Genomic DNA, 16404 nt, shown 5'->3' on the forward strand with positions numbered 1-16404 from the left:
GCCCGTTGTCCTGTAATTGATGTAGGCAGAGGGAGAGTTGAGAGACAGTGCTAGGTGCTGATAAATGGAAAAGAAATGGAGGAGAAAGGAAAAGATTCAGCACAGTTTTGTCCTCAGAAGCACTGCTCATGTTCCTCACATACTCTTGATACTCTTTAATCAATGAAACTCTCTCCTCTCAAGATGTGAATACTGGCTGTCTACAGGGAGTAAAGAGAGAAGGGAAAGGAAATGAAGGGAAGAATAGAATTGGGGGTTTTGATGATGTATAAAGTGGCTCCATCCCCATTTCTCCTTCCACTGCCCATGGAACCACCATCATACATCAACTAAAATGAACGTGTTGGAGAACAAAGAGCTGCAGTGATTCTCAATCTCGGCTGCACACTGGGATCACCTGGGGAGCTTGAAGATATACTGGTACCTGGATCCAGCTCCCAAAGAAAATGAATGCAGCCTGGGCATCAAGATTTTTAAAAGTGATTTTAATGGGCACCCTGAGTTGAAAACCGCTGAACTGTGTGAAGAAGGAAGGAAAAAGTAAACTCCATTTGCCTGTTCCTCTTTAGTCTCCTTAGAGCCTACACAATCTCTTGTTCCAACAGCCCCAGGTCCTTATCACTGGCTTTTAGCAACAAACTAGCTTTGGGTTAATATCCCAGATTTGATCCTTGGTGGTTTGTTGTTGGAGAAGTTTTTTCGTCTTCTGGCCCAACAAATGTTTAGGTGAAGAAGGAACAGGAACTGGGGAAAGAACTGGGTTTGTGAACAGAACAATATGTATTGTTAAAACTACCATTATGATTTTGAAACCTCATTGCCTCTTACAGTTGAGAAAAAAAAAAGCTGGAAATGATTTTAAGTTACCTTTAATACAGTTCTATACTTTAGGTGCATAAAGGGTTAAACAGGCTGTGGTTAGTGTCATTTCTGAAAGAAAAATGGAAGCAGATTTGCAGGCCAGGCCCAAAGGCCGTTGTCTTTAGACCAGTGCTAGGAAACTGCAATGATGAAAGTGAACTGCGAAAGCATCTCAGCTTTTAATTTTATATTCAGAGCTTAGGGTGAGATAGAAATGCAGTCTACAGGCTCAAAGCAGTTGTTTGTTTTTAGCAGCAGCCATCAGCACATTTCAAACTTAATTCATGATTCTGGGAATTAATAGTTTATCTATACCACTATGAGAACATAAATGGCCTAATCAGTCTTTCTTACTTTAAAAGATATCTTTGGGAGAAATAACCTACCAAGAAATAAAACATTTATCAATCTAATGTGTAAAGGATCACTAAGTACAGAAAAAGTTTAACCTTGTGAAATGTGGATTCAAGTCAACATTTCTACAAACTGCTTTATTGCTTCAAATCTCCCTATATCAACCAATTACATAGTGCTGCTTTTCGGGAAACTTTCATTTTTGCAACTGAATTACACGCTTGATTCTGAAAAATCTGGCATTTAGTCTCTTCAGCTGACTTTAATGGTATTAAATTGAAGTACTTTGGTGCAAGGTATTGATTATTTTTAATGAACATTCATGGTTGTAAACTGATGACTTTTCATTAAAATTTCTTCATGGAAAAGTTTATTAGATTAGACACATTGGAAAAACATAAACTGGTGATGTAAAATTGACCTGAATAATGCATTAAAATGCATTATTATATTCTTGATTTACTTGACTTATTGGATAGGGGTATTGCCCTAGAACTCCTGTTTCTACTTACATATAATTTAAGTAAATTTAATTTTTAATGTTTACAAGTTTCCAATACACATTGACAGTAATATAATACAAAATAATCCTTGGGTTAAATATTGTGAACATTTTTTGGACTATATATTATAGTATTTTTAACAGCCAGTATACTTAAGATTTTCTGAAAATAATTCTCCTTGTTTTGTGATGAACATTGTATTTTGTTGCAGGGCCTTTGATAGGTTTTGTAAGATGTTAAAAGACAGTTTAAATTTCTATTTTTATTAATTGTCATGAGTGGAAAGTTTAAAAAAATGAAATTGTAATAACAATAGTTTTTCTTAACCCAGTATCAAAGTAGGGTTTTTCTTTTTAATCCTTCTTTTTCATTTCTATACTCTTTTAAATGTCAGAGTTACTGTGAGATTTTTTAAGTTCCCTGGGACTCATTAGACTACAGCCTTAGAAAAATTTAGGAGTCTCACTTTAAAATCACTAAATTCACCTGAATCCTCCAAATCATTTACATGATTTATGGAGTTACTTTTAGATTTTAGCTGCCGTGCAAAGGAATATAAAGAGATGAGTGTGTTGTGGAGTTTTCAGAGCACATTTTAACATATAAAAATAATGAAAGAAAAGGAACTTCTATTCTACTGTTTTTGAGAGAGTTAACAGACTAATAATTAAACTGTGTTCCTGACTACAAGAATTTAAAGGCATGATATGTTTTGTTGAATTAATTTATCTTTGAATGTCTCACTTAAGATTTTGACCTGCCATGCTAAGGATTGGCAAAAGTTTTCAGTAAAAGACTAGATATTAAATACTTTTGTCATTTTATACCACATAAAGTCTCTGTGATGTATCATGTTTTGTAGTTGGTTTTCTTCTTTGTTTGTATTCAAACACAGAAAAATGTGAAAACCATTCTTAGCTCACAGGACTTACAATGGGTTGCTGACTAGAAGCAACCCCTTCTTGAAACTGTTATGGTATTTCCTAAAGTATTTTCTCTGAAACACTTGTTTTCAAGCTATTTAATAATGTTGTAGGGATGAGGGTCCTGAAGAGGAAGTAGGCCTGGAAAATACTCATATAGGAAAGGTAAGCAGATTCTCTGCTGGGGACATTCAGTACTAGAGGCATTGTCCTGGGTGCTGAACCTCTCCCGGGGCCTGGGATGCACATCAGGCTCACATTCTCTTCCTGGGCCAGTCAAATGTACCTAGAGAAGCAAAGATTTAGGACACTGGGATTTTTAAGTCTTGCAATTATAATCATTTGTAACCACAGCACTCAACTGTAAATAACATCCTTTATTAGAACTCCATTTTGGAAGTGGAAACACATATCTTTTCTGTATTGTTTTTGGACAATCACATCTCACAGTAGATGTACTCTGTGATCAGCTTTTTTTCTTCTTCCTCAGTTTCTCTAATTTGTCTTTCCATTGAGATTGCTGAGCAAAGTCAGGGCCCCCTATCTATGAGTCTCCTAGGTTGAAACAAATAACATTGACAGCTTTTATTTTAAGGACACTCATTCCCTTAAAGGATAACTATAACAGAGAATTTTAAGAAACTGTTAAGATTTACAACTGAATTACTTATTTAAGTATATTATCTAATATGAAAATATGATTTCTATGTAACTTGTCAGGGATATGTGAATGTATTCACCTATATGTATAATTGTTACACATATATATACATATATACATAATAATATGTATACACATAATATTATACATAAAATACATAATATTTTACATAAAATACGTAATATGATATACGTAAAATGATTTACACAATATTGTCTATGTATACAAATATACATAAATGTGTATACGTATTATTATGAATTACTATGATTTACACAATATGTTCTATGTGTACAAATATCGTAAAATGAGGCACCATTTTGGTCAAACATTTTAACCATCCTTTTGTATACCAGTCACTGTTCTATACACTGTAGTGATAATCCCAGGTTCTGTGTTTGATTTTCTTCTAGTGGAAGCCCCCGCTTTGAGGGGAAAATATACCAATCCCAGAGATTCAACCATGCTCTCCAGGCTCAGTTATCTGCGTTAACTAGTTAGTATTAATGGGACAATAATCACAAGTGAAAATTATTATTTTATTACACTTCAAGTTCTGGGGTACATGTGTGGGACATGCAGGTTTGTTACATAGGTATACATGTGCCATGGTGGTTTCCTGCACCCATCGACCAATCACCTACATTAGGTATTTCTCCTAATGCTATCCCTCCCCTAGACCCCCACCCCACGACAAGCCCCAGTGTGTGATATTACTCTCCCTGTGTCCATGTGTTCTCATTGTTCAACTCCCACTTATGAGTGTGAACATGCAGTGTTTGGTTTTCTGTTCTTGTGTTAGTTTGTTGAGAATGATGGTTTCCAGCTTCATCCATGTCCTGCAAAGAACATGAACTCATCCTTTTGTATGGCTGCATAGTATTCCATGATGTGTATGTGCCGCATTTTCATTATTATTATTATTATTATTTTCTTTGAGATGGAGTCTCACTCTGTCACCCAGGTTGGAGTGCAGTGGCATGATCTCAGCTGACTGCAACCTCTGCCTCCTAGGTTCAAGCAATTCTCTTGCCTTAGCCTCCCAAGTAGCTGGGACTACCGGCGTCCGCCACCACACCAGGCTAATTATTTGTATTTTTAGTAGAGACAGGGTTTCACCGTGTTAGCCAGGATGGTCTCGATCTCCTGACCTCATGATCCACCTGCCTTGGCCTTTCAAAATGCTGGGATTACCGGCGTGAGCCACCGCACCCAGCCGAAAATTATTTTTATAAATAATTTAGGTATGACTTTAGAATGCATTTTGCAATTTATATTTAAATATGAATTTATCCACTGTCCTAGGAGTTTATAATGCTTCCCATTAATTATTCATATCATGGTCTGAAAATTTGACTAAGGATAAACTACAATGCCATCCTGCTGTCTTGTTCTTTCCTAGAACTATTTCTTGTCTATCATCGTTTTGGAGCTCTGGGTTGCATTCTGGTTCTGTTGGTCTAGGGCAACTCACTTAACATTTTAAGCCTCGGCTTTCTCATCCTCAAACTAGATCAGCTAATAACTGATTGCCATGCAAGTATGTAAAGCCTGTAATAAAATATCTGATGCCCACTGGAAATCAGGCAACATCTTAGGTACTGTCTCTAGTTTTACTTAAAATTAGCATCATACACTGTTTCAAATCCACCTTTTGTCTCCAGTTAAAGAGTGGTATCTTTACTTTTCTCCTAAAATATAACAAAGACAAATGGAAATGATGAAGATGTTCTATTGCCACATTACTGGCATTTTAAATTAGTTTGTGTATATGGAGGGGAGGGACATTTACTTGAGGGTTAAAAATTTGGTTCTACTAACCTCTCAAACAGGAAAGATGTGGATTCCTACTATGAGATCACTTTGAAATTAAGCTTCTATTAAGTCCTAGGAATAATTAGTTGAGTAAATAATAATGCTTATAATAAACTTAATTTATAAAAACATACACATACACACATTCAGAGCAAAAGAAAGTGTGAATTATGAGATGCAGAAGTGGCAAATCCCAAAGGAATTACTGTTTAAAGCAATATTGTCTTTTAATAATCATAGATTTTTATTTCTCCCTTTTTAGATAAACTGTAATTTTAAAAATATCTTTATATAATTTCAACCTCAAAATCTAAAAAATGCATTCAAAGAATTAGCTTTTTATACACAAAAAAATGCAAGTGATGTTTAAGAAAAAAAATACTGAGACAATATTATCTATTGGAAATAGTTCTTCTCCTTTTTCCCTTATATAACTGCTTTTTTAAAAAAACTGTATGAATGAGGAAATAAAGGATGCCATAATCTTGCTTATTAAAAACAACACAACAAAGTTTCAATGTGAGTTTATTCAATACAGCAGATTATTTATTGAGTGGAAGAAGGCTTTATGTGTGAGACTGCAATGTGTGAGACTCGAAAGTGGTTTGGGAGTTAACTCTAATGTAACATGCTGGGCATTGCTTAAATGTAGTATGTGAGTGAATGTGAGTGCAGTCAGCTTGGTGAGATAATGCACTATGAAGTCATGTCCCAGCAGGGATAGAACGGCAGAAGCAATCATTAAGCCAGGCAAAGAATGGCTCAGGACAGGCAGAGTTTGTAGAGAACGTCAAGCTCTGGCAGAGCAATATTGATAGCCAACATTTTTTTTTTAAACAAAGGCACAATATTTTATGCACAGGTACACATGAACTTGGAGCATGGGGGGTTATACATGAATATTATATGTGTATAAGTATATGAGAATTTGCAAGATGACAAGAGGGCAAATCAGTTATGTCCTGTTCTAAGATGTGGTTTGTGGTATCTTTCTTTCTCTGAGGTGGGCCCACAAAATCATCACTATCAAAGAGAAATCCAGAACCAATGGAGTCAGGATGTATTTCACTGGATGGTCATGTTCATCCATCGATCTCTTCATTCATTCACTATTCACCACGTTTTAAGGCACTATCATGTGACAGGCACCATACATGGAAATGGCAGTATTGACTATTGAGAATCTTACTGTGAATACAACCCGTATTTCAGTTCCTTCTATTTAAGACACAGCACCTCAAATTTGTGTTACAAATAAATCATGGGGTTGATGAGATGAGGTCTAGAAATAGAAAAAAATTTCTCTGAATGTTTTTAATTTTCTATTTGTAGACCTTAGAATCTATCAGCAGAAGGGTGGCTCTCAGCAGGTGGGGGTAAGGAAGGGAGTAAGAGTGGTCTCATCCCCAAGAGGACATTTGATAATATTCGATGACATTTTGGTTGTGACTACTGAGAGAAGGATGTGCCACTGGCATCTAAAAGGTAGAGGCCAGGAATGCTACTTTATAATTTACAATATACAGCACAGTGCTCCCCAAACCCCTGTCCAAGAAAGAATTATCCAGCTCAAAATGTTCACAGTGCTGAAGCTGACACCTGAGATAGACTAGGGTCATCTACTGCTCAATAACACACAAGCTACAGCTTGCAAAGGACACCGCCTCATGTGGCAAGGACAGACATCCTGAGCATTGTCCATCTTTACTGCTACTTACTTTCAAGGTCCCAGCCCCTGGGAAGTGGGAAGAGATAGGCCATTTGGGACCATGTTTTCCCTCCCCCACAGTCTAATGCACAAGAGTATAAATGGCACTATGGGTCTGCCTTCATTAATGCTCTTCATTAATTCAGCATTTTCCTGCAGATTATATCAGGCTATTACATAAGCAAGATGCTTTTTGAAAGGAGAAATGATTTCAAAAGATATGTCTGAAAGCTGACATATGTATGTGGAATGAGAAAGAATACTCCTCATTTCACCTTGAGAAATGCAGGAGGAGAAGCAGGCTAGGAAGTTTATTGAGTGTCTGTGGATCACAACCCTTATAGGATGTCAGCTTTCATCTTTTATTTTTTTATTTTATAATTTTCATTGTTATTATTATTATTTTTTGGGGGAGTGGATCTTGCTTTGTCCCGGAGGCTGAAGTGCAGCAGCAGGATCTCAGCTCACTGCAACCTCCACTTCCTGGGTTCAGGTGATTTTCCTGCCTCAGCCTCCTGAGTAGCTGGGGACTACAGATGCCCGCCACCATGCCAGGCTAACTTTTGTATTTGTAGTGGAGACAGGGTTTCACCATGTTTTCCAGGCTGGTCTCGAACTCCTGTCCTCAAGTGATCTGCCCATCTCGACCTCCCAAAGTGCTGGGATTACAGGCGTGAGCCACTGCACCCGGCTGGATGTCAGCTTTCAGAACCAGTTTATCCTCCATGTCAGCGCCGCCTGTGGAATACTCCTTACCCACAGTTTGGCTGAGCTGACTAAACTGATTTAGCATACTGTTGTTGAGGAAGAGTAGAAACAAAGAGATTAGCAGAGAACTATACAAATGTACACCCTTGCATGCACATGTGTGTATTTCCGGGTTTACAGAAGGAAACAGCATACCTGCTTCCCACAGTAGGACAAGTGCTATCATCTTGACTGACTAATGACCAAAGCTTTTCACTCCTTGGGTTCTGAAAGGATATAGATACACACCACCATGCTGCGACATTCATTTTAAACAAGTTTTTAATAGGAGATGTCTCTGAGAGCATGAAAAGAGGAAAAGGATGTTATATAGTACTTAGTCCAATCCCGTACCTAATCCAGCACAGAACATGTTTATCTGTGTAGTATTAACAAGACATTTCTGAGTTGAATGGGACAAGCTTTTGTTGTGTGATGTAGACTGTAGAAAGCCTCTCGTCTGCCTTTTTCCTCTTTCTGTGCTTCCCCTTGTCCCTCTGTGCCATCTTACCTTTCAGTCCATTTATTTGGGGGCTTCATTTGGAGTCTTTCTCAGTTATCCTTAGGGCACCTCTTGGCTCCTTGGGGTTGGTTTCTGCCCCTTAAGAGATCTCTCCAAGTGATCAGGCCACATCACACAGACTTTCTTTTTCCTTTTGCAACAGTGGTGGTTTTTATCTACAAGACTGTTCTCCCACTTGAGACAGTCTGCCCTGAAGCAAACAGATGTTTACATTGAGATCTCCCCTCTAGATGAATAAAATCATCCCAGAGGCTAATGCTGGCTAGGAAAGGTTTTTTGTGCACCTATGAAGCGTAACTGAGCCCTAAGCAACCACCTTTGATGTATATTTTGTGATTGGGGAAGAAGGAAAATTCAAATAGCATTTCTTTCTGCCAAACTGTTTTTTGCAGATAAAAATTTTTGTTGACTGAAGACTTTATCCAATGTGTGCTTTGCCCTCTTCCATTAAAATGAGTTCAGTTGAGATTGCTTTTTCTTATATTGTCCTTGAATTTTGTTTTCTCTGATGTTGCTTGCACATGATACTTCATCAGTAAAATGGATCACATAACTGTCTTCTAAATCTCCATCTTGTTTGGTTTGCTGAGAAACAATTTTCATCCAAGCATAAAGTAATTCGTTCAAAGAGTCAGACTTCAAAAGGTGGAAGTCTACAGTCATGCTGAAAATGAAATGAGTACCCTTATTTTTGGAGGACATTAGCTTTGCCTCAGTACCTTGGATCTCCATTATTCATAAGATCTTAGATCAATGTACCTTAAGGTAGCAACATTTATCATAATTGGCTGATACATTAGCGTCTTTCAATACCAAATATTAACTTTGACTATGAAATCAGTAAACCATATAATGATTTTGAACAAGAAATAATAATAACTTGACTTTGAGGATCAGTGAAGCTAATATCAAACTTTTGAGACAATGACATACTCTAAGACAACAATGTAAGCTTGGAATCTATGGAAATGTTTCTTGAGCCACATTTATTGAAATGTGATAACTTGGTTTCTATACTGAATCATAAATACTAATTTAAACGTAAGAAAAACCACAAGACACAGTGACGACTCACTTTGAAAGTGGGCATGCCTCAATATTTGGAGTTCTCATATCAGGAGAAGAAAAAGAAGACAAAAAAATCTAGGGAGGTATTACCCTCAATAAAAGAGAAAATGCCATTTTTATCCCTAACACAAATATTTATTTCTCAAGACTTTGGAGAGCAATGAGTATCAGAGAAATTTTTTTCTTCTCTTTCTCTTTTTTTAAAGCTCTTTGCAAATCCAGACCACACTATTGATTACTGACTATTCATTGCTGAAGGCAGTACTCTGTATTCAATAAATTAAGCTTTAATTCCCAAGTCCAACAAAATAATTGACCTCAAAAAGAAGATAAATGAATAGGCTGTCCAGAGCTCATGATTAGAATCCACTTTCCAGTCTCATTATATTAGTATTTCTCAATTCAGTGATTTTTCCATTCTTTTTTATCTTCTTTCACAATCTGTTATGCCTTCCACCCTGTTCCTGTATCAGCAAGGTCAAGCTACTTTCATTCTTAGTTTCCAGATCGGAAGGTTTAACTTATGATATTCTCATACTTTTATATTAGTAATTTAATATAGTTTCCATTTTAGGACAAACTAGATAACTAGTATTTTTGAAAAAAGTATGAAATGCTCTTGATTTCCTAAAATCATAAGTAACATCAGCATACAGCATATATAAATATTTTTATAAATTTATGCTTCCCAATTTTGCAAATTTTGCCCTATCTACTTCAACAGTCATTTTCTTTACCAAATCCTTAAAGATTCAGAGAGATTTGATAATATTTACCTTGATTTTACAGTTAGTAAAAATAAAAATAAAAACCATTTGGTGACCTGAACAAAATTACACAGTGTTTATAATCTTACAGTTTTTGCTGCCACTGTAGTAACAGAAGTTGTATGTTTTTTAAATATATATATATATGTATATATATTTCATAGAAAGGAGGTAAACAAATGAAAAGTACTTTCATTCATGCTTTGGTTTGATTTAAAAACAAATATAAAGTACTTATTATTATATTATAGACACCCTTTAATTATCAAGACATTGGTTTGATTGTATATTAATCAGAATTGAAGTGACTAAACCAAGCACTTCTTCAGCCAACTTTTAAGAATACACAAGTAGCCTCCATGGAATTAATGGAGAGGTGTTCATCACTATTTCCTGTCTTTATCTTAGGAGAGACTACCCAGAACCCCAGAAAGGAGCAGAGTCCTTTTTAAAAATTCCTGGAGCTTTTGAAGTATGCAGGACTTGATTTGTCCCTGCATTTCTGAGAAGGGGCGTAGTTTCAGGGGATAAAAGGGGACTATGAAGAGATAAAGCAGAATCATTTTGCTCTTAGGAACTTAGATTGATAATCTCAGAAGCATTATCTTTCCTTAGCTCTTTCCCTACCCCAATTTACAATCTCTAAATGAGATAAAACCCAAGCTTATTTGTGCAAAAGGATAGGTGCCCTACACACACGAAGTGTGTCTTGAGGGAGCCTAGCATGAGGGCCAGTGAAGCTAATGATACCCAATGGCTTTAATTTATGTCTTATTTTTTGCATCCTATAAATGATCCCAGTAACATTCAAGCACTCTTCAAAGTGGAAGATTTGAATTATTGGTGTGCATTTTTTTTATTTAGAACCTCACAACCAGAAAGTCCAACTGTCAATATTTTATTCAAGTTCTATAACATGATGGTTTATATTTGTAATGATGATCCAGGATACTTTATGGCTTTCTGACTCATTGTGGCCACCTAAATTATGCTCATTATAGCTTTATTAAGAAGTGAATTTAATTGCATTATGAATATCTGAACATTGCTAATTGATTGCTATATATAGAAACTAGAAAGAGTCTAAAATATGACATTAATTTGAACATCTCATTTATGGAGTATTTCAAATAAAAGCAATTTAATGGAATTTAGTGTTAGGACAAATTTATAAATAAACTGAAGCAAATGTGTTTATCATTATGTAAACAACAATACTCTGCACATTATATTTACAGCATATTTTGATTTGAGTTTGTATCAAACCATAGGATTATTTAAAATTTAACAAGAAATGGTAAAAGAATGGAGCTATTTTGGAAGAGGATTACATGGTAGACTCCTAATGTTAATGGAAATCATGGGGTATTCTGTTTTGAGTCATACAGGATCGTAGATGGAGGTCAAATACCATTGAGAATATGATTTTTATCTGTCCGTTAACACCTTAATCACAGAATATGTTTTTCCATGAAAATGTCAATTAAAAGCAGTTGTACTTAAGGTAAGTAGGTGCCTTGGGCTTTCTAGATTTCATTAATTTATGACTTCTTTCTATCTGCAGAATTTTTCCGAGAGCTCCTGGAGAATGCAGAAAAGTCACTAAATGATATGTTTGTACGGACCTATGGCATGCTGTACATGCAGAATTCGGAAGTCTTTCAGGACCTCTTCGCAGAGCTGAAAAGGTACTACACTGGCGGTAATGTGAATCTGGAAGAAATGCTCAATGACTTTTGGGCTCGGCTCCTGGAACGAATGTTTCAGCTGATAAACCCTCAGTATCACTTCAGTGAAGACTACCTGGAATGCGTGAGCAAATACACTGACCAGCTCAAGCCATTTGGAGACGTGCCCCGGAAACTGAAGATTCAGGTCACCCGCGCCTTCATTGCTGCCAGGACCTTTGTCCAGGGGCTGACTGTGGGCAGAGAAGTTGCAAACCGAGTTTCCAAGGTAATTGAAAATGTGCTGTCTTTCTAGTTGGTCTTCCTTATTTACTCTGTTTTTTAAAACCAATGTTTACAAAAAAAAATCAAGGTAAAAATTCTTAATTGGTGGTCCTTGCTCTTAGAGAAATCAGCTAAATATCAAAGCATAATTCTGGCTTTCTTTTCCTTGCTTTGTGTGAGAAAAGACAGGATTTTAAACCTTTCTATGTAGTTGGAAAATTAATGTTAATACTTGTCAACAGTAAAGCAGAGAAGATTTTAGTATCAATGGTGCAAAAGCAGGCGCGTTGCAACTATGATCATTTGGTATTTCTGATGAGGGTTTTAAGGATGATAAATACTCATGAAATAATCCATTTAGAGGTTATAATCCTCTAGGGAGTCAAGATGACAGTCTTCATGGACCTGCGAGTAGAGACAAGTTATTGTTCAGGACATCAGCACCTGGCACTTCTTTTTATCATCACGTGTCAATGTGGCCTAATTCCTTCATGGTAAAAGAAGAGCCCTTTGCTGACACCTGTATTTCTGGATCAGGAAGCACTAGTGAATACCAAGTATAGATTCTTGCAGAGAATTTCTTTTGTTACCTCTTATCTTTGTAATTTCATACCATGCATTGCCTTGGGCTTATGAATATGATCAATCATGAATCTACTTTTGGGCCTTTCTTGAGGATAACATCTCTATACCTTGGAAGTAAGGGATAATTCTACATTCCACTACTTAAACATTGAATATTTCCTGGGTAGAGGATGTCTGCTTTTGTTTCAGTTCTTTCTTGACGTTTAAGGCACTTGTGAGGTCAGTCCTACAAATAAAATGAAAGATAATTACTTAAAGAAGTAAAGTTAAAAATAATACGTAACAGGAATCTGGTATTATTATGTCACTCAAAGAAGGTATATTTGTACAAGGATTATTCCCAAACACTACTTTTCTATTGCAGGGCTGTGCAAAAGAGCCACAGTATTTTTCTTAACTATTGGCACTGTCCCGCAATGCTTCTTTTTTTTTTTTTTTTTTTTGGACACTTTGATCTCCTCAATATTTACATCCAAGCATAAAGATTGTGTGTACCCTTAAAAATGTTTCTCTATTGAACTGTCAGTAAAATCCATAATAACCCATTTTCAATTGTTAATTTCCTAAACGTTTATTTGAGCATACAGACAGGTTATTTGCAGGAAGGCACTGAAGGAAATAATTTACAAGGGCTTATTTAACAATATAAAGGGCATATGATTCTAATGTTTAAAATAATATCTTTACATTGAATCTCAACAATGGTTTAGATACTAAAGAAACTAGAGCCCCTAAAAGGAATTTATAAGGAATTAGCTAGGTAGAATAGCAAGAGGAAATATATCTCCTGAGGACTGTCAGTAAAATAAGAATAAGTATAGAAAATGAATATGCATTCCATATTTCCTTGAGTAGATGCAGTTTGTTGTAAAATAAGTGTAAATTAATTTAATAAGTAAAACTCAATAATAGGCTTAGTTACAGAGGCTGCAAGCTGAAGCTTTTGATTTTTTTTGAAGGATGAAACATGTAGCCAGCCTTTGAGAAATATGAATTTAAGAAATTCAAAGTATGGATGGATATATTCCTGATTATGTGTATTTATTCTAATTGAGTGTTAATAATGTTTAGATGTGTGTATTATGATCTGGCAAGTTACTAGTGAGATAACAGAATATTTTCTAGCAAAGTGTCTACAAAGCCATGAGGGAGGCTGCTGCTGGCTCTCCCTCCTATTTTTCACAGTGTGGCATTCACAACTGCCCAGAGATGGTATATCCCCTTGGTCACTCTCTGACTGTCTCAATTGAAGTCTTTGTTGACCAAAGTCTAACATGCTCTTCCTTCTGGGGAAGGATGACCTCATGAGCCAACCATCAGTAGAGTATGACCTTTTTCTCTAGAACTGGTGAGAAATGCATCCTCTAACACTGTATTCTCTCTCCCACTGATCCCTTCAGGACCAACAATCCCTAGTCAGTTAAAATTATAAGCCCCATCCTGACATTTGGGCACTGCCTTTTGGAGATGGATAGACAGATAGAAGGATGGATAGATGGATGGATAGATAGATAGATAGAAAGATAGATAGATAGATAGATAGATAGATAGATAGATAGATAGATAGATATATGGTGTATGTATATATAGTCTTGGTTTGAAAGAAGTTGAGAAATGTTTTTGCAAATAATTTATGTCTCAGGAATTTAAGTATTTTACCAATGAACTTCCTTACCTAATGATTACAAGATGGTCTAGAGCTGACTAAACTAGCAATTTGTGATCTACTGATACTATGATGATTTTCAGCACCCAAAGTATTTTTGTAATAAGAATAAAGAATCACAAAGACTAAATATATTAAAAAGAGAAGCAAGAATTGTGTTTGAGGTTTAAGCCCTTCATAAACCCGAAGCCTCTTTATGGTCTATTAATTGAGTTATTTAGAGTTGGAGAAATGATGACAGAAGAGCAAAATTCTCAAATGGAGATCAACAAACTAGCTTGTCTCCTGCATCATGATTTGGGTGATTTTTTTTTCCCTTCAGTTTCTCTCTACACTTATGATGACTTCTTAATCTTGAAAGACATCATGAATATCTTCTAATTAATTGCTTTGACTGGAAAATTTACCTCTTTGGCAGAACACAGCAGTTTGACACAAATGTTTTGACATGATGTTCAGAACATTATTGGGAAATTTCTTACCAGAAAAATGGAGGTCTAAATTGTAAGCATCAACAGAATTATTTTTAAAACTTCTGCTTGCCATCTTATGAATACAAACACTGTCTTTTTCTAGCCTTCAGATGGGGCCACTTTATTTTAAGTAACTATTACTCAAGTTCTGACTCTCAGAAGCACTATGTGATTCTGTAGTGAATGTATGTGGTCAGTCAGCCAGGATTCATTTTCTGTATAAGTGACCATTTTGAGCATGTCAAGTGTTAATGAGAGGTGGAATATCAGGAAGCTCCATGCTTTGCTGGTGGAATTATCAATTGATATGCTCACTTTAGATTATAATCTGAAAATACCTGTATTGCTGAAAATGCACATATTCTAAAACTTCACTTTCATCTGGATAAACTATTACACGTGCATACAATTTGATATGTAGAAGAATTTTTGTAGCAGCATCTTTTACAATGACATAGAAAGTAGAAACGTCACAAATGGCCCATCTACCTAAATGGTGATCTCTTCACCTTATGAAATTTTCCAGAGCGGAGAAAGTGCTCATGAAACGAGTCACAGACACCTCATTGTGAGAGATAAACATCAAGTCACCTAAAATACATACATTTGTATAAAGTTCAAAAATGTAAAACTAAGCAATACATTATTTGGGGAAAAAAATATGTAGTAAAACTCCAAAGAAATTTCAAAGAATGATAAAAAGAAAATCAGATGGTGGTTACCTCTAGAGATGCAGTTTGGAGGTAAGATGAAGGAGGGGTACACAGAGATTTTTAAGTTATCAATAACATATTATTTCTTAAGCCAGGTGCTTGAGGGGTGTGTGTGTGTGTGTGTGTGTGCATGCGCACATGTATGTGCATGCATGCATACATGCATACATGCATGTATTGTATAAAGCTTTTTAATGAAATAAATTAAGATGTAGAAAAACTTTACCATTGTCCATGTCTTTTGCTACCTGTGTAACTACAATAGAGTCCCTGAGCTACCCTCAGTTGTTTGTAGTACTAACTACTGTTTATGGACCTGCTAACAAGTCAGTTTCCATGTTCCATATTGTGCTACGGGATGTCAGAAAGGCATGGAAGGCAGAGCTCTAAAATGAAGAAAAAATAAATTTTGATAATGTAGTCACCTTGACAGAATGGATTTGGACTATTTTTAGCGCTGTCCCTTTGTTAAAATACCACCCTCATTCCCTTATCTTCCACCACTAGTGAGTGGAAACGTGGATACCAGCAGTCACTCGAAGGCTTGTCAAACATCGTGAGGAAGAGAGAGGGCTTCATAAAGAGATATTAACAGATTGTCTGCTTAAACCAGTCTTTATTTGTTAGAAAGGCAAATGTGGAAATGACTATAGCATCTTCACTAGTCCATCATGATGCCATTTACACTAAGAAAGCATGATTTTTATATATTTTTCTTTAATAAAAGTGACTTCTGGCATGGCATGCTTGTAATTCTAGCACTTGAGGAGGCAGAGGCAGGTAGATAGCTTGAGCTCAAGAGTTCAAGACCAAGCCTGGGTAACATGGTGAAATCCCATCTCTACAAAAAAATACAAAAATTAGCCAGGCATGGTGGCATGCACCTGTAGTTCCAGCTATTCGAGAGGCTGCAGTGTGAGAGTGGCTTGAGCCCAGGAGGCAGAGGTTATAGTGAGCTGCGATCGTGCCACTGCACTTCAGCCTGGACAACAGAGCCAGACCCTGTCTCAAAAAAAAAGTGACTTCTGGCCGGGCGCAGTGGCTCACACCTGTAACTTGAGCACTTTGGGAGGCCAAGGCAGGCA

General features: G+C 36.3%; 1 protein-coding gene across 5 annotated transcripts in view; it reads left to right on the plus strand.

Annotated features, from left to right (window-relative positions):
* The window catches only part of GPC6 (glypican 6), a 1170736-nt gene that overhangs the window by 591666 nt on the left and 562666 nt on the right, over positions 1 to 16404 (plus strand). For all 5 annotated transcript variants that reach the window (XM_050766550.1, XM_050766548.1, XM_050766549.1 and 2 more), the window contains one exon: positions 11495 to 11886. In XM_050766550.1, the coding sequence (XP_050622507.1) occupies positions 11495 to 11886 (392 nt within the window). The remainder of the gene's footprint in view (positions 1 to 11494; positions 11887 to 16404) is intronic.

The sequence above is a fragment of the Macaca thibetana genome, chromosome 17 (genome assembly GCF_024542745.1).
Source record: "Macaca thibetana thibetana isolate TM-01 chromosome 17, ASM2454274v1, whole genome shotgun sequence".
Taxonomy (NCBI): Eukaryota; Metazoa; Chordata; class Mammalia; order Primates; family Cercopithecidae; genus Macaca; species Macaca thibetana.